This window comes from Lutra lutra, chromosome 3, assembly GCF_902655055.1.
Source record: "Lutra lutra chromosome 3, mLutLut1.2, whole genome shotgun sequence".
Taxonomy (NCBI): Eukaryota; Metazoa; Chordata; class Mammalia; order Carnivora; family Mustelidae; genus Lutra; species Lutra lutra.
In genome coordinates this window covers 115,767,927-115,792,612 of record NC_062280.1, presented here as the reverse complement: position 1 = coordinate 115,792,612, position 24,686 = coordinate 115,767,927, and the positions used below count along the sequence as shown (strand labels likewise).

At 41.1% G+C, this 24,686-nt stretch overlaps 1 protein-coding gene across 2 annotated transcripts in view; it reads right to left on the bottom strand.

Moving 5' to 3' along the window:
• Nucleotides 1-20,323, bottom strand: part of FAM168B (family with sequence similarity 168 member B) — a 46,212-nt gene extending 25,889 nt beyond the window's left edge. The window contains exons 1-3 of one of the 2 annotated variants that reach the window (XM_047722801.1): nucleotides 20,061-20,323; nucleotides 11,103-11,183; nucleotides 3,909-3,992 (exon numbers count right to left, since the gene is read on the bottom strand). In XM_047722801.1, the coding sequence (XP_047578757.1) occupies nucleotides 3,909-3,992; nucleotides 11,103-11,172 (154 nt within the window). In that variant the 5' untranslated portion in view covers nucleotides 11,173-11,183; nucleotides 20,061-20,323. Of the gene's footprint in view, nucleotides 1-3,908; nucleotides 3,993-11,102; nucleotides 11,184-19,739; nucleotides 19,771-20,060 lie in introns of those variants that run through there. The other variant, XM_047722802.1, reaches the window with a different exon arrangement.
• Nucleotides 20,324-24,686: the final 4,363 nt, after the last annotated feature.

Here is a 24,686-nt window from a genome sequence, read left to right as displayed (position 1 = left end):
TGTTCATCAGATAAGATGAAAGCCCCATTAAAAAGGAAAATTTTAAAATTCACAATATGAAACATTGAACAGAAACATTGCAGAAAAAGATGGGGAGCACAGCTGTGGCTCAAATCAGGTGGCTAAAAGAACTGGGGATGTTGGTGGAACCTTCAAAGTGCTCTCATTTTCTCATTTGCAAATTTTATATACATCTTATCACCAGCCTCTTCCCAGATTATTTTTTATTCTCAGCTTGTCATTTACAAATTTCACATCTTTATTATCAGCTTTCCCTAAAAATCAGAGGGTTTTGATAATCCTGGGCCAGCAGTCTCGCAGTTGACAACTGTCTCTGCCATCTATCAGCAGATGCCCCTTTGAACAAGGCAGGCCCTCTTGGCAGTCACAATCCCCAAAAATCCTTTTGCTCCCACCTGCCTGCCCTAGCTTCTTGGTTACAACAGCAACTGCTGAGCAGTCTTGGAAAAGTAGCAAGAAAGGACCCATCTCCCAAAGAGAAGATGGATGACATCAGTTCTTCAGGTTGGCCTGAGGTGCCCCAAAGTAGGAAGCTAACAAGACCTAAAAACCCCAAGCTTCCTCTTGGGAGAGCACTGTACACTCTGGGAAAGGAGAACAATTTTGCCAGCCTCCAACAAGTCTGAGGCTCTTTTGTAAAAGAATAAAAATAACTTTTTTTTTTTTTTTTAAGATTTATTTACTTGAGAGAGAGAGAAAGAGAGAGAGAGAACATGTGAGCATGTGTAAGGGAGGACGGCAGAACAGCAGGACAGGAGAGAATCACAAGCAGACCCTGTGCTGAGCACAGAGCCTGATGCAGGGCTTGATCCCACAATCCTGAGATTACAACCTGAGCCAAAACCAAAAGTTGGATGCTTAGCTGACTGTGCCAACCCAGGTACCCTGCTTTTCAGTACAATTCTGTTAACTCGTGTACTCCAAGAACAAAATGAATACAAATGAACTATTATGGAAAATTCTAGAATGTGCCATTTTATGGTGGTCTACAACATGATAAGTAACAATTCTCAAGCAAAAAAATGAACTTCAATAGAATTCCTCCCATCATATATAAAAACTAAACCAAAATGGGCAACAGACTTAAATGTAAAATCTAAAACTATAAGACTTCTAGAAGAAAACAGGAGAACATCTTTGCGATTTGGGTTAGAAATGACACCAAACACATTACCCATGAATAAACAAAACAATAATCTGAAAACCATTAAATTTAAAAACTCTTGCTCATGGGGCGCCTGGCTGGCTCAGGTGGTAGAGCAAATCACTCCTGATCTTGGAGTTGTAAGTTCAAGCCCTATGTTGGGTATAGAGTTTACTTACAAATAATCTTTTAAAAATATAGAATAAATTAAAAAAATACAAACTCCTGCTCTTTTAAAGACACTGTTAAAAGAATGAAAAAAAGCCACAAACTAGAAGAAAATAGCTGCAAATCACATACCTGTAAAACAAGTCTCAAACGGAAAAATAAGAAGACAAACTCAAAAACTGACATACAATAAAGATGTACACACTTAACCTAAGACGTTACAGATGGCAAATAAGCACATGAAAAGATGCTCAACATTGTTAGTCATCAGGTAAGTTCAAATGGCTAAAATTAAACAGAACAACTATACCAAGTGTTGACAAGCAGGTAAAGGAACTGGAACTCTCATACACTGTGGATGGAACCAGAAAACAGTACAACCATTTTGGAAGACAGTTTGGCAATTTTTTACGAAGTTAAATATTCACTTGCCTTGAGAACCAGCCATTCTCCTCCTTTGTATTTACTCAAGAGAAACGAAGCATATATCCACACAGATTTGTACAGAGATATTCACAGCAGTTTCATCTTTAACAACCCCAAACTGCAAATAATCCATACGTTAACTGGAAAATGGGTAAGCAAACTGTGGTATTCCCAAACAATGGAATCCGACAATAAAAAGGAACCAATTACTGATAAACACTACAACATGGATGTTAATTACGTTGAATGAAAGCAGTCCAAAAAAGAAAAAAAAAAGGACATTCCATATGATTCATTTATACAAAATTTTAGAAAATAAGGCAATCTATAGGAGAGAAAACCGATCAGTGATTTTCGGGATCCTGGTAGAAATCACAAAGGGTGAGGAGAAAACTTTTAGTCAGAGTTATATTCATTCCCAACTGTGAGAGTGATATACATTATATCAAAAATTATCAAACTATACACTTTAAACATGTATAATTTACTCTATGTCATCTATGCCCCAAGAGAACTACTTTTAAGAAGTTAAACCTGAGAAGTTTTACAAAAGGAGATGGGCGGTGCCATTTAGCTGTTCAAGAATCCAGTGAGTAGTAACATAATATTGCTGATACCAGGGAAGGTATTTCCTTAACTGATCCCAAAACATAGGCAACAAAGTAGCAGGTACTCTCAGCCAGGTGGGAGAGAAAAAACGTTAGTAAATGCTAGCAAAAACACAAAACAAAAACCATTTTGGAAAGAACAGGCCAATGTGGCAAAGAACCAGAGATTTAAAGTTGAGAGTCTTGCCTTTACAGTCAGAGGAAACCTTATTCTGAAACATTACTCTGTTATAAGCAAGCAGGGAACATGAACCAAAGGAGAAAAGCCTGGGAGCAGGATGAGCAAGCCAAAGTCTTTGTCTGGGTGTGAGCTACAAGCTGAACAAATGCAGTCAGAGTAGGAATAGAAACAGGAGAAAGGACAGAAGAGTCACAGAAGAATTTTATGATTAGCAAAACAGGGAGAATTCAGGGAAGGGACACTACTCTTATCTCCTTTTCCATCTAAGTTAACTGTGTGAGGCTAGGGGTTCTAAGGTGAATAAAGTGAAGCACGCCAGCAGATCTATGAGGCCAAGACTTCAGGTCGCTGTGGGCCACCACTGCTGCAGGTGAATCACAAAGTCCAGTGTCGGTGAGTGAACCCTGGAACGAGGCCACACCAGAGTACAAGTTCACGGAGGAAAGTATCACTCCCTTTACAAAGTTCAGACCCAAACCAAGTTAACTTTGAACTGTATCACTGATTTCTAAAATCTAAAAATAATCTCATGCATATGAAATAAGACTTTGTTTTAAAACTATAAAAGGGACAGTGTAGAGAACATAGTCAATGGTATTGTAATAGGGTCGTCTGGTGACAGATGGTAGCTACACTTCTGGTAAGAACAACATAAAGAACATTTGTAAGGGGGGCGCCTGGGTGGCTCAGTGGGTTAAGGTGCTGCCTTCGGCTCGGGTCATGATCTCAGGGTCCTGGGATCGAGTCCCCCATCGGGCTCTCTGCTCAGCAGGGAGCCTGCTTCCCCCTCTCTCTCTCTCTCTCTCTCTGCCTGCCTCTCTGTCTACTTGTGATCTCTCTCTGTCAAATAAATAAATAAAAAATCTTAAAAAAAAAAAAAAGAACATTTGTAGGATCACTGTGTTGTACACCTGAAACTAATGTAACATTATTAACTACACTTGAAAGAAAAAATAGTAAAACTATAACCAGAGTGCTAAAACACTGGAGAGAAATCAGTCATCTCTAAAAACATTAGCAACATGGAAATTCCACCTATTAACTAGGCAAAATGATCTTTAGTTTCTAGTAATCAACAGTTTCATAAATATATGTCCTGGCACTAGTTACCTATAAAGACATATGATTAGAATAAAGATCTATGTTATGGAAGAACATCAGAAATGCAGTGTCTAAAGTTTTACATGCAGTAAGAAGAAAGTTTTTATCACACTCATCAAGACTGAACTTACAAACCAAGAAATCAATTCAACCCAAATCCTAATTCTATAACCACACTTCTCAAAACCCACCCACTTTACATTCTCCTAAGCCACACGGACAAAGCACTTATGTCAGCCAGCACACATAGGCTGCATACCTGTTTGGAAGGTAGGATTCGCTCCAGGGTACATGTTGGGGGAGTAGGCAGGAGCTGCAGCTGCATAGCCCATGGGGAAACCAGCTGGAGAAAAACAGAACAATGGGATATCACCACCTGAAGGAGTAACATAATTTTACAACCATGGCTCCTAAAGACCCAGTCGTTCTTACCTTTTCATCAAACTCCAGACTGACTGAAGGAGCCCAACAGTTTGTCACTAGTTGTCTCCTTTCCTCAGAACTGGAATGGGTCACAGATGTCCATTTACAGATGAATGGATAAAGATGTGGTATATATACACAACGGAATAGTACTGAGCCATAAAATAGAATGAAATCTTACCATCTGCAATAATGTGCATGGAACGTTGTAGCTGGTATTATGCTAAGCGAAGTAAGTCAGCCAGAGAAAGACAAATACCACATGATTTCATTCACATGTGGAATTTTTTTTTTTAAAGATTTTTTTTATTTATTTATTTATTTATTTATTTATTTATTTATTTGACAGAGAGAAATCACAAGCAGGCAGAGAGAGAAGAGGAAGCAGGCTCCCTGCTGAGCAGAAAGCCCGATGCGGGGCTCGAACCCAGGACCTGGGATCATGACCTGAGCCGAAGGCAGCGGCTTAACCCACTGAGCCACCCAGGCGCCCCTCACATGTGGAATTTAAGAAACAAAACAGATGAACATAAAGGGAAACAAAGGAAAAATAAAATAAGATAAAAACAGAGAGAGGCATACCATAAGAGCCTCTTAACTATAGGGAACAAACTAAAGGTTGCTGGAGGGGAGGTGCGTGAGAGGGTGGGGTAACTGGGTGATGGGCATTAAGGAGGGTACGTGATGTAATGAGCACTGGGTGTTTTTTTGCAACCAATGAGTCACTAAACTCTACCCTGAAATTAATAATATACCATAGGATAACTAACTTGAATTTAAATTTTAAAAAATTGGAATGGGACACAAACACAATTAAGTCTTTTAAACCTTTAAGTAAAGGCAATTGAAAAAAATTTAGCAAAAAACTGAGTCAGAATGCCAAAAAACAGAACAAAACAAAAAAAACAAACCTAAGCTGAAGTCAGAAAACTCCTCTAATACTTCTGGCAGTTTTACAGTAGATTTTCATCAGAAAATTTATTACTTAGCAACAGTAATAAGAATGCTAGGAAACTGTGTGGTGAGGGAGCTGTTAACTGGCACACTGACACACGGAAATGGGAAAAATCCAATCTCACAAACCACTTGCAAGCAACCTAATCTTTATTAATATAAATGAGACTCCTTAGTAACACTAAACCATAACCACTACTAAAACAAAAACATCAAATGTGACTACAACAAAAACATCAAATAAGACAGCATTACAGTCAAAATCCTGGCTACCAGGCATCCACCAGCAAAGGGGCCTCAATTACCTGCTTTTGGCCTCCTGAAAGCCTAAGGACCCCTGTAAGGTTCCCTAGACCTATCTGGGTGAACCTATCTGGTTCACAGTTCAAAATTCAGGTGACAGTTGGACCATTAGAATCTACTTCCTTATATTCAGGGCAAAGAACCAACAAAAATGACCCACATTCCTTAGTCTTTACTACTGTCACAAACTAGTTGTGAAGAGATGTTAACTTCTCCATCCCTCTTTCCCCTCACCTGTAAATGGAGTTGAAATGGAAAGGCAAACTTCAAATGAAAGACACTGTTTGAGACTCAGAGAAAGTGTCTCCCAGGGATATCTAAGGTACTGTGGTGGTTGAGTAACCAAAGTGAAAAAAACATAAGGGTAGTAGGATAACATAAAGGAGAAAACTGAGTAGAGTTCAGAGTAGAATTCCAAAGGTAATCTTTGTGGATCTGAATGTCATTTATAAAGATTTTGGATAAAGTGCCTTACAGGAATCCCTGCAGTCTCCTGCACAGGTTGGATGTCCTTGAGCTGCTGCACCTCCTGCTCCAGCTGTCCTGTAGTTTCCATGGGTCTCTTCCAAGGGCAAGGACAGAAGTTCAGTCCCACTGCTCCCAAGGAATCCCTACTTGCAAGTGCCCAGTTCTCATTTCATATACAAATCCTCTGCTTCAGAGTTGCTTTCTTCTTTCTCAAAACTGATCCTCCCCTACCTCAGTAGAAGCTATTTGAAGTTTCCTTCCTAGATTATCATTTTCCTGTTTGTCCAATTACTTAGAAAACAGTTTGAGGGGATCAAATGCTCACCAGATTCCCTCATTTTGGACATCAAGGACAGATTCCACTTGATTCCACGGACCTAAAATGGCTTTTTTTAAAAGACCAGGAAGGTGGTTTTCAACCTGTGTTCAATGAATCCTAAGCATTTCCTTAGAGGCCTCAACTGTGAGCAGGAGGAGGACAAGCAGGCTCTGGAGCGTGCCCGAAACTCACCCTGGGAGATGCTGTAACTCATCCTAGTACTAAGGAACCACGTACAAATCTTTTCTAAGGTTTCATTGTTAAAAACAAATTTTAAAATACTATTGACCTAGATCATATCTTACAGGCTTCTCCAACAATTCCCTCAAAATCCAAATGACCTCATCTCTCCATAAAGTCTACCAATAAATCCTCTAGCAGCATTGTCTGCTTCTGTACTTGTCTTGTGTCTAAGAGTTCCTGGAACACTATTATTATGTTTGCTTGGCCCTTCCTATCTTCACCTTCTAACAGTGAGTTAAACATGCCCTAAAATGAAAGAGAAAAGCCACATAACAAGTATTTAAAAAGCATAATTAACCACCCAAAACAGGACATCCTCTGTTACTTCTATTCCTACGCATAGAAGTATACCACCCTCACACACCACCAAATTCCACACGTACACTACCACACTGACCCAGAACCCCAGCACAGTTGACCTTCCACCTTGGCCATACAAAACCCCCACATGGAAACCCCTGAAAGAACTACCTCCCTGGAACTCCACAAACACTGTTTTAACTGGCCTTGGTTGTAGCATCTTCTGTTTCCTCATTTTTCTAGAAAATTCCAACCTGCAGGGCTCCAATCATCAAAGTTGAGAAGCACTGTTCCTTCCTATCCCTGTCAATCTTTCTGGCAACACCACCGTGTTCCTAAAAATGCCCCTCACAGCCAAGTACTATGGACTGTTTCCTTCAACATCTGGTCTAGCTCCCTTCTGGGACAGAAACACTGGAATGCTAGAAACTACACTGCCCAGACTCCCCTCTTGTAAGAGACTGTAAGTGACCCCAAATTCTAACCACTTTTATGAGATTTATTACTTCATGAAAATAAAAACTTCAGAGCAAAAGATACCATAAGTAAAAAAATAAATAAATAAATAAATAAACTAAGAAAAAATACTTGCAAATTACATTAACAAAAAATACTATACAAAATATGAAAATATAATAATATAAATAATTCTTAAAACTAAAAAAAAGAAAGAAAAAAAATTCAGTAGAGATCTGGACAGAATTGCTAACTACCACTACACCTATCCCATTTCTAACACGAGACTGGTAAAACTCCAAAAGCTGAAAACACACTTTGTTGGCAAAACTGTGGGGAAACCATCGCCTCACATACTTCTGGTAGGAATACAAAACAGTAAAAAATTCTATGGAGGAAAAATCAGAAGCATCTTAAAAATTACGTATGCGGGGCACCTGGGTGGCTCAGTGTGTTAAAGCCTCTGCCTTCAGCTCAGGTCATGATCCAAGGGTCCTGGGATCGATACCCACATCGGGCTCTCTGCTCAGCAGGGAGCCTGCTTCCTCCTCTCTCTCTGCCCACCTCTCTGCCTACTTGTGATCTCTCTCTGTCAAATAAATAAATGAAATCTTTAAAAAAAAAAATTAAGTATGCATTTACACTCTCACCCAGCAATCCCATCTCAAGGAACCCACTCTGAAGATAACTTCCACAATCAACATATGCTGTAATATTACAGGAATATCAAAATACTTCAAACAATACATCTACCCAAAGAATTGGTTGAATCTAACTATGGAAACCCCACAAGATGCAGGTGACACAGCAGTACTCTACAAAATAAAAAAACAAGGCAAACCTTTGTAAACGGACATGGAATGATTTCTAGGATATACTGAGTTGACAAAGCAAAGCAAACATCACCACCACCTGAATCTCCATTCCAGAAAAGAAGCCATTATTCAGCCACGAGCAGTACATGGACTGCCAGCCTCTGGGAGCGGCATCTCCAAAGGCCACTTCTGCCTAATGAGGGCCTCCTTTTTAACTTCCAGTTCTTCCCTCACAGCTCCCCCATGAGCTAAGAATTCAGCAATGTGTAGCACAGTCCTGAGGCTACCCACTACCTGATTCTGCATCCTCTTCATTAGACCTTTCACAAATGTTCCCCAAAAATGCCTACTACCCTAATTTCATCTCAGTGTCCATTACCAACTGGAGTGAGGGCATGATATGAACTGAGTATTTGTGTCTCCTTCAAAATTTATGTGTTGAAATTCTAATTCCCAAATTTGACAGTATTTGAGTATACTCAATTGTGGTAATCATTTCACAGTGTATACATATATTAAATCATCACATACACCTTAAAAAAACAAAACAAAACAAAAAAAACATACTGGGACACCTGGCTATCTCAGCAATTAAGCATCTGCCTTCAGCTCAGGTCATGATCCTAGGGTCCTGGGACTGAGTCCCACATCAGGCTCCCTGCTCAGTGGGGAGCCTGCTTTTTCCTCTACCTGTTGCTCCGCTCCCCCTGCTTGTGCTTGCTCTCTGACAAATATATCTTAAAAACAAAACAAAAAAACATACTGTACAACCTAAATATATATAATTTTACTTGTCAATCATACCTCAAAAAAGCTCAGTTAAAAAAAAAAAAGGAATCAGCATGCTATCTACCTCAAAGGGAAGACATCAACTGGAGCCACTATTTTTAATATACTGTATATTACATTCAGTGAAAAAACACTAGGCATGACAAGAGACAGAACTGCATAGGTGAAAAACAAAAGAAAAAGACAAATTGACAACAGAAACAAACCCACATGTAATTCACAGACAGCCTTCAACCAGCAGTCTTTAAAATAACGTAGTATGTTGGAGGAAAAAAATGGAGTAGATGAAAAGATTCAATAAATGGGTTTTTTAGCAAATTAGAGAAAAATCAGCAGGGTTGGTGAAATGGAAGCAGATCAGTACAAAATATCCACATTAAAACTCACAGAAGAAAATGATGTAAAATACAAAAAAGGATGCAACAGATATGAAATAGAGTAGAATGGTTTAACATACCTATAAATGGAGTCCCAAGAGAGAAGGGAGCAGAAAAAAAGTATTTGAAAAGTCACTACTATTGCACTTTGGGGGGAAAAAAAAACAACTTACTGAGGCTGTTTTCAGTGTTAATACACACACACAGTATTATCTACAGCTGCTTCAGTTCTGGAAAAGCAGAACTGAGGAGTTGCAACAGAGACACTATGGCCCACAGAGCCTGAAATATATACTACACCTGGACCTTTATGTAACGTTTGTCAATCCTGCTTCTGACCAACCAAAGAAGTGAAACAAAATTTAGACACCCTGCACAGAACTGGAGTATGATAGTCACTGATTTATTAAACTATCAGGTAAAACTAAGACCATTGGGTTTTGCCTATTTCCCTTGCTCTAGATCCACTCAGGATTCTCAGGAAGCTACTTGGCATTCTGTTTAAACTGTCTTGATAATTTAAAGACAACAGGTCTCACTACTAAATTATTCTGGAAAATTCTGTCACTCCTCTTCTTGTCTCTCTATTCAGTCCTTCTGGAGCTCTTAATTCTCCCCAATTCTTCTGACATCTCGAGTTCTTAACTGGTCTCCTACTGCCCCCTCTTTCCTTATTCTGCAGCCCTGTTCTCCCATTTAGCAGTGTTTTACCTACAATTTAACCTGAATTTTGTTCAAATGCTTTGCTTTTTCATTTCTTTAAATTCCAGTTCATTCTTTTCTCCCCCAGTGTCTTGTTCCCCTCTTACAGTCATATTACTTTTAGATTTTCAATTACTCTAAACTTGTATGATGTGGTATCTGATATTCTATTCCTGAAATCGGTCATGACTGGTAACTCTTACGTGGTAAAGAAGTCACATGTTTTATAATAAATTTGCGGGAAACCCACACAACCTGGAATGAGAACATGTGTCTCCATAGCAGTTCTGCTTTTGCGGCTCTCAGGTGCTGGGGGTAATGCAGGCTGCAGACTACTTTTTATGTTCGTTTCTTAAAAATTATGGACTGCCCTCCACCCCCAGGTAAGTACAAGTAATACAAAGTACAGCCTCCAACATTCCTGACTGGGCACAAAGTCTTAGGAAAGATCTTCCCTTCCTATAGAGCCCAAGCAGAGACAAATTGCCTTGTGGAGCCAGTGAATGGATTTTTTTACTCTAACTCTTCCTTGGGAGTATCATCTGCTAGAGGAACCAGATTGATGAGGGGTCCCACCTCCAAGCCCCAGACTCACAAGGGCCTAAGGCCTCACTTTCTCTTCCCGTGTGGGTTATTAAAACGCACGGAAAGCAAAAATCCACAATAAAACTGTAACATTACAAATAATTACTCCTTGTTAGATGTCACCAATTAGGATGTCCACTTGCTATTTTCAAACAACCAGTTCCTTTTCCCCCAAATTTTGCTTTACCACCTCCCTCACAGCCCATGTTCTACTAGCCGAGTCCAATAAGGAGGAAAAGTGGCTCAGGCCTAAATTAATTAGTAGAATCCCTTCCCTGGCCCTGGGATGGAAGCAGAGTGCAATCAGAACACATCCCAGGATTAGTCTGATTAGAGAACAAGAAGCCCCAAGGGGGCTTCCTATAGAGCAGAGATAGAGGCTCATAGCTAGGGTACTACTGGGGAGGGGTTGCTGAACACCACAAAGAGACCACAATGGGGAGACCTGCAACCTGTGACCAACACTGAGCCAATCCTGAGGAAGTGAAGTTGAGCCTAGGAGGTAGAAACTAGATCCTAGTCCAACTGCTGGAGCAACCAGATCAAGCTTTGACCAAAACCAGTCCTAGCTCTTGATTTTTCAGTTCCATGACCCAAAACATTTTCTTCTTTGTATCGATCACTTTGAGCTAGGTTTGTCAACTGAAAGCATTCTGAGCAACAAGGAAATTTACCAAATGTTCAAACTTCAATAATGAAACAAAGTTTTACTTGCTTACCTGGATAACCAATTCCTTTGGCATTTGCATAGGGAACTCCGGAAGAACCAGGGCTGTAAACAGGATTCATGATTTCAAGAACTAAAAAGGGGAAAAAAAAGTAATTTAGCCAAGTACTTTTATTCTCCAGTTTTTCTCCAATATCACTTGCAAAAGAGCAGGCAGCAAGAGTCCCTTCTCTAGTTGATGAAAAACAGGCATTTCATGCTGCTGCCAACCAACACAGAAAAGGCAGGCCAGAAGTCCTAATGAAAGCCCACCTAAACACTGTAATCTTTCCAACTTCTTCAGTCCATCAGAAGCTAAGGGAAAATGTGTTCTCTATGTCCCTGCTCAAAACAGTGAAAAAAATGTTATGATCTAAATGTCCTTATAACAAAGAATAGTTAAGGAAACCAGACCTATGCAGAATATGAAATATTACACAGATACTTTTTAAAGTGTTTAAAAACATGACTGATATGTTATGTGACAAAAGGAAAAGAACAAAGCTGTATTATGCAGTATGATCCTAAATCTGCACCTACATGTAGTACAAGCACGTGCACTTCTAGCACCAACAGAAAAAATCTGGGAGAATATAAAAATGTGAACAGAGATGATCTCCAGATGGGGTAGGTTTAGTGTTCTTTTTATACTTTTCTCTATTTATTAAATAACCTTTGTTAAATATGTATGTATTTTAAGAGACAAATCAGCTATAGCCTAGCAACTCTATTAATCCATTCGATGTTTTTTCATCATCTTTTTTTTCCTGAAAAGTTCAAGAGCTTGCCCAGCCACCAGCATCATTTTACCCCTTCCCCAATAGAAAAATATGATTCTCATCAGTATCTCCAGCAAGCTCCTCTGAATTCTGTCAACCAATGTATTACGAAAGTATGTTTAATTAAGACTACTCTATATTCCTCACCTATATTCCTCACTGGTGTGGAATGGTGGTAGTAAGGATGAAGGGAATCTTAATTTTAAATATAAAAACAGTACAGGATAGGGGGATAGCAGGCAACAGGTAACATGGGAACTCTGTGCCTTCCGCTCATTTTTTCTGTGAACCTAAAACTGCTCTAAAAAAGTCTACTTAAGGGGCGCCTGGGTGGCTCAGTGGGTTAAGCCGCTGCCTTCGGCTCAGGTCATGATCCCAGGTCCTGGGTTCGAGCCCCACATCGGGGTTTCTGCTCAGCAGGGAGCCTGCTTCCTCCTCTCTCTCTGCCTGCCTCTCTGCTTACTTGTGATTTCTCTCTGTCAAATAAATAAATAAAATCTTTAAAAAAAAAAAAAGTCTACTTAAAACTAAAAATAAAGAGGGTTGCCTGGGTGGCTCAGGTCTTGCTCCCACAGTTATGAGTTCAAGCCCCACAATGGGTTCCATGCACAGCATGGAACCTACTTTAAAAACAAATTAAATCAAAAATTAAAAATAAGGGGCGCCTGGGTGGCTCAGTGGGTTAAGCCGCTGCCTTCGGCTCAGGTCATGATCTCAGGGTCCTGGGATCGAGTCCCACATCGGGCTCTCTGCTCGGCGGGAAGCCTGCTTCCCTCTCTCTCTGCCTCTCCGTCTACTTGTGATCTCTCTCTGTCAAATAAATAAATAAAATCTTTAAAAAAAAAATTAAAAATAAACAAAATGTACACATATATACTTATTTAGTGTCTGCCTCCCCCACCACATCCCCCACTAGAAAGTAGCGTGTGGCAGACAGGGAACAGGGACTTGTTCCTATTTACTGTAGTATCTCTAGCACCAGTTACAGTACCTGGCACAAAAAAGGTGCAAGTACCTGACTTTTTGTTTTTGAAAAAGATTTTATTTATTTATTCATGAGAGAGAGAGAGAGCAAGAAGCAAGCCTGCTGCTTATACTCGACTCTAGGACCCCTGGATCATGACCTGAGCCAAAGGCAGACACCCAACCAACTGAGCCATCCAGGTGCCCGACCTGCTGACTTTCTAAAAACATATACACATTCAAACACTGCAGGTATCAAATTCTACTACAAAAACATATTGCAAAAATTAACCACTTCAAAGTCTCAGCTTACTTGACTCATTTAAAGTATTCACAATCAAGCAGTTCAGTACACATAAAAAAATACCCAGTCACATCCCTAGCCTTTGTAACAAGTTCTAGTCTAAATTAGGAATAAATCAGGAACATCAGTGATTAGGCCATTCTTACTTAAATGTTTTTTTTAACCTTCTAAGCCAAAGTTACTATGACATCCACAATTACAACTAAGAGATTAATCTAGATCAGTGCTAACAAACAGTACTCTCTGCAACAATGAAGATGCTATCTGTGCCTTCCAATATGGCAGCCACTAGCTAAAATTAACTACTGAGCACCCCAAAAATATGGCTAGTGAAGGATCTGATTTTTAAATTTTATCTGACCTCAATTTTTTAAAATTTATTATGTAATCTCTACACCCAATGTGGGGTTTGAACTCATGACCCCGAAATCAAGAGTCCTCCAACTGAGCCTCAACCTATATTTAATAGTCATATGTGCCCAGGGACTACCATATGGACAGCACAGTCTACAGTACAGATGATAGAAAACAAGGATAGGAAGGCACAGAAAGCAAGCAGGAGAATCAATTACATTATCTTACTACAGAGTTTAAGAATAAACAAACTGGGGAGGTGCCTAGGTGGCTCAGTCGGTAAAGCGCATCTGCTTTGGGCTCTGGGCATGATCCCAGGGTCCTAGAATCGAGCCCCATGTTGGGCTCCCTGATCAGCAGGGAGGCTGCTTCTCCCTCTCCTCCCCACTAATGCTCTCCTCTCACTATCTCTGACACTCCCTCTCTCCAATAAATAATATCTTAAAAAAAAAAAAAAATAGAACAAACTGGGGGCACCTGGTGGCTCAGTCAGTTAAGCATCTGACCCTTAATCTTAGGGTCATGAGTTCAAGCACTGCATTAAAAAAAGAATAAACAAATTGGCAATTGCCAATCGCCAATCCCTATTACCCTGTACTTTTAACCTATTCGTGGTGGATCTCCAACAGAACTGTGTAAGCCCTCATCTCTGTCGTTCAACTATGATCTGCTGAGTAAGTATATAATTCTCAAAATTCTGTTTCTCTATTCTGTGCCAGAACCTAATTTTCTCAATTGAATTCAAAATAAGCAACGCACTATGCAAAGGCCACAAAGAACACAAAAAGAGCAAGTCACAATCTTCTGAGTTTACAATCTAGAAAAGTGTTGTCCAATAGAACCTTCTGTGAAGATGAAAATGTATGGTAACTGTACATGTAAAGTAGCCACCAATGGCTGGCTAGTGAACACCTCAAGTGTGGCTAGCACAACTAAAGAACTACATTTTAACTTAAACAGTCACAAGTAGGTGATAGCGATTATATTGGAGAACTCTGGCCTGTAAGACAAAAGACATGAGGAGCACCTGGGTGGCTCAGTTATTAAGCTTCTGCCTTTGGCTCAGGTTATGGTCCCTGGATCCTAAGATCAAGCCCCGCACTGGGCTCCCTGCTCAGTGGGAGGACTGCTTCTATTCCCTAAGTACCATAAAGGAATGAAGTGTTCTGAAGGTTGAGAGAGCAAAAACTCAACAGGTGAGGGGAGGAATGGTCAGTAAAAACTTGATTATAGAAAGTAGTAGCTCTGAACAAGTATGAGCCCAAAAAGCCACTGAAGAGAGAAAATGCAAGATGCACTTTAGCAATACTGGGTTATGACTATGAAAACACAGGTTAATTTCTTAGAACCATCATGTGTAGACCCTTAAATGTAGGGCTGAACAGATGACATCTGGTAGGCAATGAAGCTCATGAGTAACATGGCAGACTAACACAGGAGTTACCAGGTGACCTGGTAATTCTATTCCTTGGTAAATACCTAAGAGAAATGAAAATACACATCCACACAAAAATCTGTACACGAATTTTTATTATTCATAACAGCCAAAAAATCGTAAACAATCAAATGAAGCATTGAACACAAGGCTCTCCTGCCGTAAAGATCTCAGTGTAAACCAATAATACAATTCTACTATACGCTTATCACTACAAAGTACATAGAATTGCCTATAAATTCTCAATACCATAAGTTTCAAACTACCCAGAAGTTTTATTTCCTAAAAGCATTTTTACCTCCCCAAAGGATGTTTCCTAAAGAGACCGAAAAATCTTTTTTTTTTTTATTTTTAAAATTTACTTATTTGACAGAGATCACAAGTTAGGCAGAGAGGCAGGGGGGTGGAGGGGGCGGAAAGCAGGCTCCCTGCTGAGAGTCCGATGCGGGGCTCGATCCCAGGACCCCGAGATCACGACCCGAGCCAAAGGCAGAGGCTCCAACCTACTGAGCCACCCAGGCACCCCGAGACCAAAAAATCTTAATGAACTGAAAATATTAGGCAAGAAAATATAAAAAGATTGATGAAAAATGTTGCGGGGTTCCCTCTCCTATCCAATAAAAGGGCTTGACTGAGCAATATAAAAAGTCTGTGAGCTAATGTCCCCCCCCCCAAAAAAAAATTCTTAGGTTACTTGTTCAAATAATAAGAATCCCCCGAGATTCTAAGCCTCAAGAGCAGAGAAAAATACTTTGTTCAGCTGTCTTCCTGTAGTTCACCAGTGCTAAGCACTAAGACAGCTTATATATATCTTCTGAATATTTTTTTTTAAGATTTTATTTATTTATTTGACAGAGAGAGAGAGAGAGATCACAAGTAGGCAGAGAGGCAGGCAGAGAGAGAGAGGAGGAAGCAGGCTCCCTGCCGAGCAGAGAGCCCGATGTGGGGCTCGATCCCAGGTCCTTGGGATCATGACCTGAGCCGAAGGCAGAGGCTTTAACCCACTGAGCCACTCAGGCGCCCCCTGAATATTTTTGAAGAACTATGTGATAGAAAATATAACTTTTCACAGCAATAAATATGAAGTTGAGCATGTGACTCTTCATCTCAGGATAGTTGAGTTCAAATCCCATATGGGTATAGAGCTTACTTAAAAAAAAAAAAAAAAATGAAGCTGAGACATTTATTTAAAATATAACTCTGGGGCACCTGGATGGCTCAGTGGGTTAAAGCCTCTGCCTTCCGCTCAGGTCATGATCTCAGGATCCTGGGATCAAGCCCTGAATCAGGCTCTCTGCTCAGCGGGGAGCCTGCTTTCTCCTCTGTCTCTGCCTGCCTCTCTGCCTACTTGTGATCTCTGCAGGTCAAATAAATAAATAAATCTTTTAAAAAATAATTAATAAAATATAACTCAGAATAGTTGAAACACCATCTATTTATTGATTAGTGACTATGAAAGCTGAACCCACTGGCCAATCTTAACATTTCCAGAAATCAAACTATTTAACATTAAATGCTCATATAATAGAATTACTCTGCATCACCTAAGGTACTACTACAAAAACATTACCATCTAAATCTAATGAATCCTATCTAATGAATTTTTGGTAGACAAAAATTTCCTTTTAAATTACAGGACCTATACCTATAGGGGTGCCTGGGTGGCTCAGTCTAGTTTACAGAAAAAGAAGTTGGAGGAGTAGGATGAATAACACCATGAAGCAATCAGACACACCCGAAAGATGGGGCATCTTAGAGGACAAGTAACCCAGTTTCTTCAGTAAGTCAATGGTCTGAAAACTAGTGGGGACGGGGGTGGTGGGAAGGCAGGGAGGGCAGTTCTAGATTAAAATAGATTTAGACATTAAAACCATTACGTAGTTTTGTTTGGATTTTAGTTTAGATTGAAAAAACTGTAAGAAGATATTTAAAGGACTTGGGGACACAAGTGAATATGGGCTAAGTATCAAATGGTATTCATTTTGCTAGGTATGGTGATAGCATTTTGGTTACGTAAAGACACAGCTTTTCAGAAGTACATGCCGAGGCATACAAGACAAAAAAAAATGACATGATGTCTCTAAGTATTCTTACAAAAAAGGAAAACTACAGTAAAATACTAATGATTGTTATGCTGAGGTATTGGATTATGGCTGCATATGGTATTGTTACTCGTTTTAAGTTTGCGTAACAAAAAAAAAATAAAGAAAAAAACATCATCATTCTGCCTCCTATCCTAGTGCCATTGGCCACCCAGAAACCAATTTCCCAGTCTGATTTACCGTGGACCAAAGACTCCAATTCCAACACTGGACCCAGAAGGTACCACTTTTTTTTTTTTTTTTAAACCCATGTGGAATGACTCAACTGTCAGAATACCTATGGGTGGTCTGACACCTGCACCAGAAACCCAATCTCAGATTTACCTTTAAAAAAGAGGACAGCAAAAATTTTTGAATTTGAAAATCCAGTAATAATCAGAGATAAGATACATTTAAGACCCATCACTGTATTATTTTCTCTAGTTTCAAAAGATACCATGATCTAAAGAAAGTTTCCACACACAACAGAAATTATAAAACTTTGAGGGCCTTTTTTAATAGTATTTCATACCAACAAAACTAATTTCAAGAGGGTTAAATTTTATTTCTCTCAGAGACTAATATTAATATACAAGATATACCCTTCAGCACAACACTGGAAATTCTCAGCAATGTCTGATATTATAAAGAAAAGCATATAAGATGACAAGTTCTTCTCAATTCCCTCAAAGTCTCCCTTCACTACTGAGGTTTGCAACCTCTTGGGAGAAATTCATGTATTTCTCACAGGACTGGTCAGACTCCAAAGACACAGATGTAGAGTGGAAAGCAGACATGAAAAAAGTAACTATTACTTTATTACATTGGTGTACCACTGTTTTTATAGGTATTTCAACTGATATTGGAAAAGAAGCTGTTTAAGTGAGACAAGTCTGGTGGACAAAAATTTCCCTTTAAACTACAGAACCTATACCTATAGGGGTCCTGGGTGGCTCAGTCTGTTAAGACTCCAATTCTTGATTTTAGCTTGGGCCTTGATCTCAGTGTTGCAGGTTCAAGCCCCATGTTGGTCTCCACACTGGCCGCAGAGCCTACTTTAATTTTATTTATTTATTTGACAGAGAGAGATAAAGCACAAGCAGGCGGAGTAGCAGGCAGAAGGAGAAGCTCCCGGCTGAGTAAGGAGCCTGACACCAGGCTCTATCCCAGGACCCTGGGACCATAACCTGAGCCAAAGGCAGTTGCTTAACCAACTGAGCTACCTAGGCGCCCCATGGAGCCTACTTTAAATAATTTTTTTTTTCTACAGAACCTATAAAAAGCTAAGATATTTTTAAAATGCACTTAAATTTCAGGCACCTGAGTGAGCATACTGAGTTAAGCATCTAAGCCCTGCATCAGACACTCTGCTCAGCAGGAAGCCTGCTTCTACTGCTCCCACTCCCCAGGTTTGTGTTCCCTCTCCCTCTCTCTCTAATAAATACATAATATCTTTTTTAAAAATCCACTTAATTTTTTTTTCAATTTTAATCCTCTACCTCTGTGGCATTATACTAATTTTCCTGTTGTTCAAAAATTCCAATGATTTTGGTATCACAATTCTAAACTCAAAATGAAAATGAGTTGAAAGGCAGATGTAGAGCAGAATAATAAATATCCTAACAAATATATCATGGCCTGATAAAAGGGCAGGGGTCAATAATAGCAACAGCAGCAGATGGTGCTTCCTCCTGAGATGCAGGCACTTGCCTCACAGGCACAACCCAATCTTCCCACTATTTACAAGGACAGGAACCAGGAAGAGGGGATGCTGCTACCTGCTCAGCATTTCTAAAGACTGCTGCCCAAGAACACCAGGCAGAACGCACAGGCAGCCAGCTGTCTCCAACTCAGAAGGCCTCCGGAGACCTCTAACAATCCTCAGCTTCCATTTAGTCACAAACACAACTAAACGTAAGAAACATGCAAACACCCCAACCAAAGCAAGCTAGCTTTATTAAGCTGAAGGGGGAAAAAAAATCTTCACAATATGCACACACTAGCTTTGGCATTAAAAAAGAGAACTTTAGGTTATCCAACTGGATGTCAGCAAAAATAGTACACTACTTAACAAATTTGCAAAGTGTGTCCCTATTATTGTCCACAGCAAAAACTTTTAAACTTTTTCATGTAATATTTGAGAAAATCTCAAATTACACAAGGATGACTTGAGAATTTAAGGTGTGGGAACAAGACAAAATTTTTCCTGCATGCCAAAAACACTCCAAAATATTTTTATGTATGACTTGAGTGAAACATTAACTCATACAATCCATACATGCACTTACATATATTATATGTAATGCATACAAGTGCATACATGCACTTACATATATTATAAAAGAAAAATACCCTGTTTGTTGACAGGTTGCAAAGGTACACCTTCTTTTCAAAGTTAACCCAGACTGGGCCACGAAACGTCCTTTCTGAAGAAATCATTAAAAGCCTTTCAAGCTGGAGGGCGAACACTAAGCTTCTGGCAGGCAAATGGAATAATTTTCACTTCGTGGGTAGACAAAGTGAATAGTTTACACATTCGAAATGATTACAACCACAAGAATCCCAAATCTAAGTTACAGAAAACAACACCCTGCTGCTTCTCATTTTTTCATACGTTTTCCTGACCGGATCTGAGTCGGACCTTAATAAGGCCCAGGGAACATTCTTGTGCACTGACTCCACCTCTCACCGGGCACCTGGGCAGCACCCCCCTCCCCCGTAGCCCACACCGCACCTGCCCGTGCGCGAGTCCGCGCCCAGCTCCGCCTCCCTTGGGCTCCCAGCTGCCTGGTTTACCCCACCGGACAAAGCACAGCCGAGGTTCGGCCCAGGGGCCGACAGGCCGAACCCCGAACCCGGCGCCAGGCAACCCCGAGCCGTGGGTCCGACCTTGGCGCCGCCCCAGGCCGGCCGCACAAAGCGCCGCACTTCCGGCCGGGCAGCGCCGCCGCCCGAGCCCGCCGCCCCGGCTCGCGCGCAGCCGGGAGCCCGAGAGAGCGCCGCGTCGCCCCTCCGCCCCGCCCCCGCCCGGGGGCACCCGCCCGCCCGCACTCACCGCGCCGCGACGGCGGCGGCGGCGGCGGCCTGGGCCTCAGTGACCAGCGCACGCCGGCCCGGGGCGGGCTCGGCGGTGGGGCTTGGCGAGGGGCGAGCGCCGCAGAAGAGTGCTCCGATGCGGGGGCTGAGCCTCGAAGTCCCCGGTAGCCGCCGCCGCCTCCCCGGTCCGCGCTTACAATCGCTCCGCTTCACCCGGCCCGCCTCTCCGCAGCCCGCGCTACCAGCCGACGCTGCGCAGCCAGCGAGCCACCGACCTCACTTCCGCCTGGAGCGAGCCGCTGCGATGGCGCGCTGGGCACGTGACTGGAAGTCTCCGTTCAGACTAGGGTAGTGGCGTGCGCGCTCCCGCCGGCGTCTAAGAGGTCCCCGGATGGAGAGTATCTGGAGCCGTGTGGCGTGCGACCCAAGGCTGGGCTGTCTACCCTAGGGCACCGCGTGCGGGTGGGCGAGTATCTCGCGGCGGCGGCGCCCACGGGGACGTCCGTGTCCACTTTTCGGAATAGGCACTCAGATGGACATTTTCCTCACCCTGTTTTTGCCCTTCTACTAATGCAGCGTGGAAGGGACATATTGGAATATAGAGTTTTACTAAAATTTTTTATGAGAAATATGTCTTCGATTTTGTATTAAAACAGCCACCGTATTGCAGGAACCTGTGTGTAAATGAAGACTCAAGGGTGCGGTGGTGGTGTGTGACCCGGTCCTGGCTGTGATGCTCAATGGTGACAACTGAGGGCAAGGCTCAGCACCCTCCAGAGCCAGGGCTAGTGTAGTGGCGGGCAGTCGAAGTGTTATCCCACCGAGTGGCACAGGGATCCGGCCTGGAATATCGCTGGGACACTCGCATGCCCCAGAGTACCAGGTAGAGACTGCCAGCACAGACACTGCGCTCACTCTGCCAATCACTATTTCCAAAGCTCCGCATTCATTAGGTCATGTAATATCCGTAATAAATCATTTTGCAAATGAGGGAATTAAGACGCAAGCTGATAAGCATTCAAGAGCACGCTATTAGGAAACCCACTCCGCATTCAAACCCCAGCATCTGGCTTCAGAGTGCATGTTCTTTTTTTTTTATTATTATTTTTTAAAAATTTATTTGACAGAGATCACAAGTAGGCAGAGAGGCAGGCGAGGGGGGGGGAAGCAGGCTCCCCGCTGAGCAGAGCCTGATGGAGGGCTCCATCCCACAACCCTGGGACCAGGAGCTGAGCTGAAGGCAGAAGCTTAACCCACTGAGCCACCCAGGCGCCCCCAGAGTGCATGTTCTTAAAGGGGCAGTCCTCGGATTTGGTTTCCCAGAACAACCTTGTGTGACATTAGTAGGACCCACAAATTCCCTGCCTGAGCTGAGTCAGTCTGCCTTGAAAAGAGGTGGAGGAATCCTGTGATGCAGGCTGGGATGGGTCCTTCAGAAGGGCCTGGAGAAAGCAAGCGCCTGTACTCAGCAAAAAGAGCCCAGGCAGTTTACCTATGGAGAGACATTCAGTACAAACAGCTTCTAAAGACTCTTTACCTGGCACATCTGCAAGAATTCAATGTAGGTTAAAGAGGTTGCAAAGGACAAGATTTCTGGCAAGCTGTAAATGTGGACTTTTTTTCTTTTTCTTTTTTTTTTAAAGATTTATTTATTGGTGGGGGGGCAGGTAGGAGGGGCAGAGGGAGAGGAATAAACATCCTCAAGTAGAGGCCCTGCTGAACTGAGCTAGATCCCAAAAAGCCCAGATCATGGCCTTAGCCCAAATCAAGAGTTGGCTGCTTAACTGACTGAGCCACCCAGGTGCTTCTGAAGATTTTATTTTTTAGTAATCTCTACACCCAACATGGGGCTGAATTTACAACTCCAAGATCAGGAGTAGCATGCTCCACTAACTGAGCCAGTCAGGAGCCCTAAATCTTGACAGTTTTAAATAAAATGATGTTACTCTTTAAAATACCCATTAAGGGGTGCCTGGGTGGCTCAGTGGGTTAAAGCCTCTGCCTTTGGCTCAGGTCATAATCCCAGGGTCCTGTGATGGAGCCCCACATAGGGCTCTCTACTCAGCGGGGAGCCTGCTTCCTCATCTCTCTCTGCCTGCCTCTCTGCTTACTTGTGATCTATGTCTGTCAAATAAATAAATAAAATCTTAAAATAAAATAAAATACCCATTAGAATATAAACACTACAGCAATTCAATTCCCACCTTTTTCCATTTTAAAAACACATGAGTAAATTATGTAACAAAAAATTTGTTCCCTTTTCTCCTTGACTGCTTCTATTTCACTGCCCCCACAGAATTTTACCCTAATATACTTGTGTGTTGAGTGTCTTTTTTTTTTTAATCACTTTTATCTGTCAGAATAGCTAGGAAATGTTCCAGTAATAACAAACCCCAAATCTCGGTCTCTTCACACAACAGAATTTTATCTCCCACATATCCATCAGGTCAAAAACAGATGGGATTGTCTGAAAAACTACACAAAATAATTCAGCAGCAAACTGGAAAAATGTACATATATATGTATATGTACATATACATATATATATGAAATATATATATATATAGCTATCATGCATCTAGTTAACAACCAGTTGGAAGATACAATGAAATTATGCAAAAGATTAATATTACACAAGGAATATATAAATATAACAATGTAATAACTAGCAATAAACTTTTATAAGAATTTAACAAGATCTATGTGAATAAAACTTTAAATAATCCCTGAATGGCATAAAACACTTAAACACATGGTGAAAAACATCATGTTCTTGGATGAGTAGATTTAACATCAAAAAGATGTCAATGCTTCCTAAATTAATTTATAAATTTAAATAAAATTCCTATGAAACACCAATAATTATTTTTAACTAGATGAAGAGATTCTGATTTACATATGGGAAAAAATCAGAGAGAATCAAAAGAATCAGCCAGGAAAACTTTGAAAACAAAGAGTTATAGGGTGGTGGCTGGCTACTAGATAAGAAAACATATTTGAAAGCCTCAGTGGGGTGCTTGGGTGGCTCAGTTGTTTAAGCATCTGCCACCATTCAGCTGAGATCCTGATCCCTGGGCTCTGAAATAGAGCCCTGGGTCCTCTCTGCTCAGAGGGGAGTCTGCTTCTCCCTCTCCCTCTACCCTTTGACCCCTGCTCTTTGCTCTGGCTATCTCTCTCTCTCAAATAAATAAAATCTTTAAAAAAAAAAAAAAGCCTCAGTAAGGAGCACTTGGGTGGCTCAGTCCGTTAAGCATCTGCTTTCGGCTCAGGTTGTAATCCCAGAGTCCTGGGTCCTGGGATTGCGCCCTGCATCAGGCTTCCCACTCAGCGGGGAGTCTGCATCTTCCTCTTCCCTTCCCTCTACCCTGCTCTTATGCTCTCTCTCTCTCTCAAATAAATAAAAACTTTTTAAAAAATAATAAAGCCTCAATAAATAAAGCAGTGTGTCTCTGATACATGAATAGACAGACCAATGAAAACAGAAAATCCAGAAATACACCCAAATAATTTTGGGAAATCACCAAGGAAAAGGTGGATAATTCAATAAATGGCATTAGGACAAAAATATAGCCATCTGAAAAAATATAAAGTTGGTTCCATACCTTACATCATACCAGAGTGAAATCCAAATCAAAAAAAGATACAAATGTATAACAGTGAAATCATAAAAGGACAAAAAGAAAACATGGGGAAAATCCTTTTTAATTTTGGAGTAAAGAAGGTCTTTTTTTAAAGATTTATTTATTTATTTAAGAGAGAGCAAGAACTAGCAAGTTTGAGCAGGGGAGAGGGGCAGAGGGAGAAGCCGACTCCCTGCTGAGCAGAGAGCTTGATGTTGGATTCAATTCCAGGACACCAGGATCATGATCTGAATGGAAGGCAGACACTTAACTGACTAAGTCACCCAGGTGACCTAAAGAAAGCCTTTCTAACTCCTGCTCAAAATCCAGAAGCCATGACAATGAAAAACGTTAGTTTGGCAAAAATCACCATGAACATATGCAAAAGACAGATGATTAACAAGGAAAATAGTTCCAACACATGTGATAGACAAAGGGCTAATAGAATAAAGGAATTTCAGAAGTTAGTATAAAGTACTACAAGCGAATAAAAAACAATGAGGAAAGGGGCCCCTGGGTGGCTCAGTCAGTTAAGCGGCTGCCTTCAGCTCAGCTCATGATCCCAGCATCAGTCTCCTTGCTCAGCCGAGAGCCTGCTTCTCCCTCTCCCTCTGCCACTCCCTTGCTTGTGTGCTCTTTCTGTCAAATAAATTAAGAAAATCTTAAAAAAAAAATGAGGAGAGTTCACAGAAAAAAAGTGGCTCTTAATCATATAAAAAATTCAATCTTACTCATTAAGAGAAAAATGCAAGTTAAAACTCTTTGATACAGCATTTCCCTCCTATTTGATTGGCAAACATCAAAGAAATTGATAATACACTCTGCTGACCTAGTGTGGAAAAGCAGGCACATTGCTGGACTGGAGAAGGGACTATTTGATGATGCATCATGACAAGTATACACAAAACATTTGACCCAACAATTCCACCTCTGGGAATGTGTCTAGAGAGATGTTTTCTGGCATATAAAATGAAGTAGGTGCAAGCTTACTTATTGCAGTATTGTTGTGAGTAGCAAAATATTGG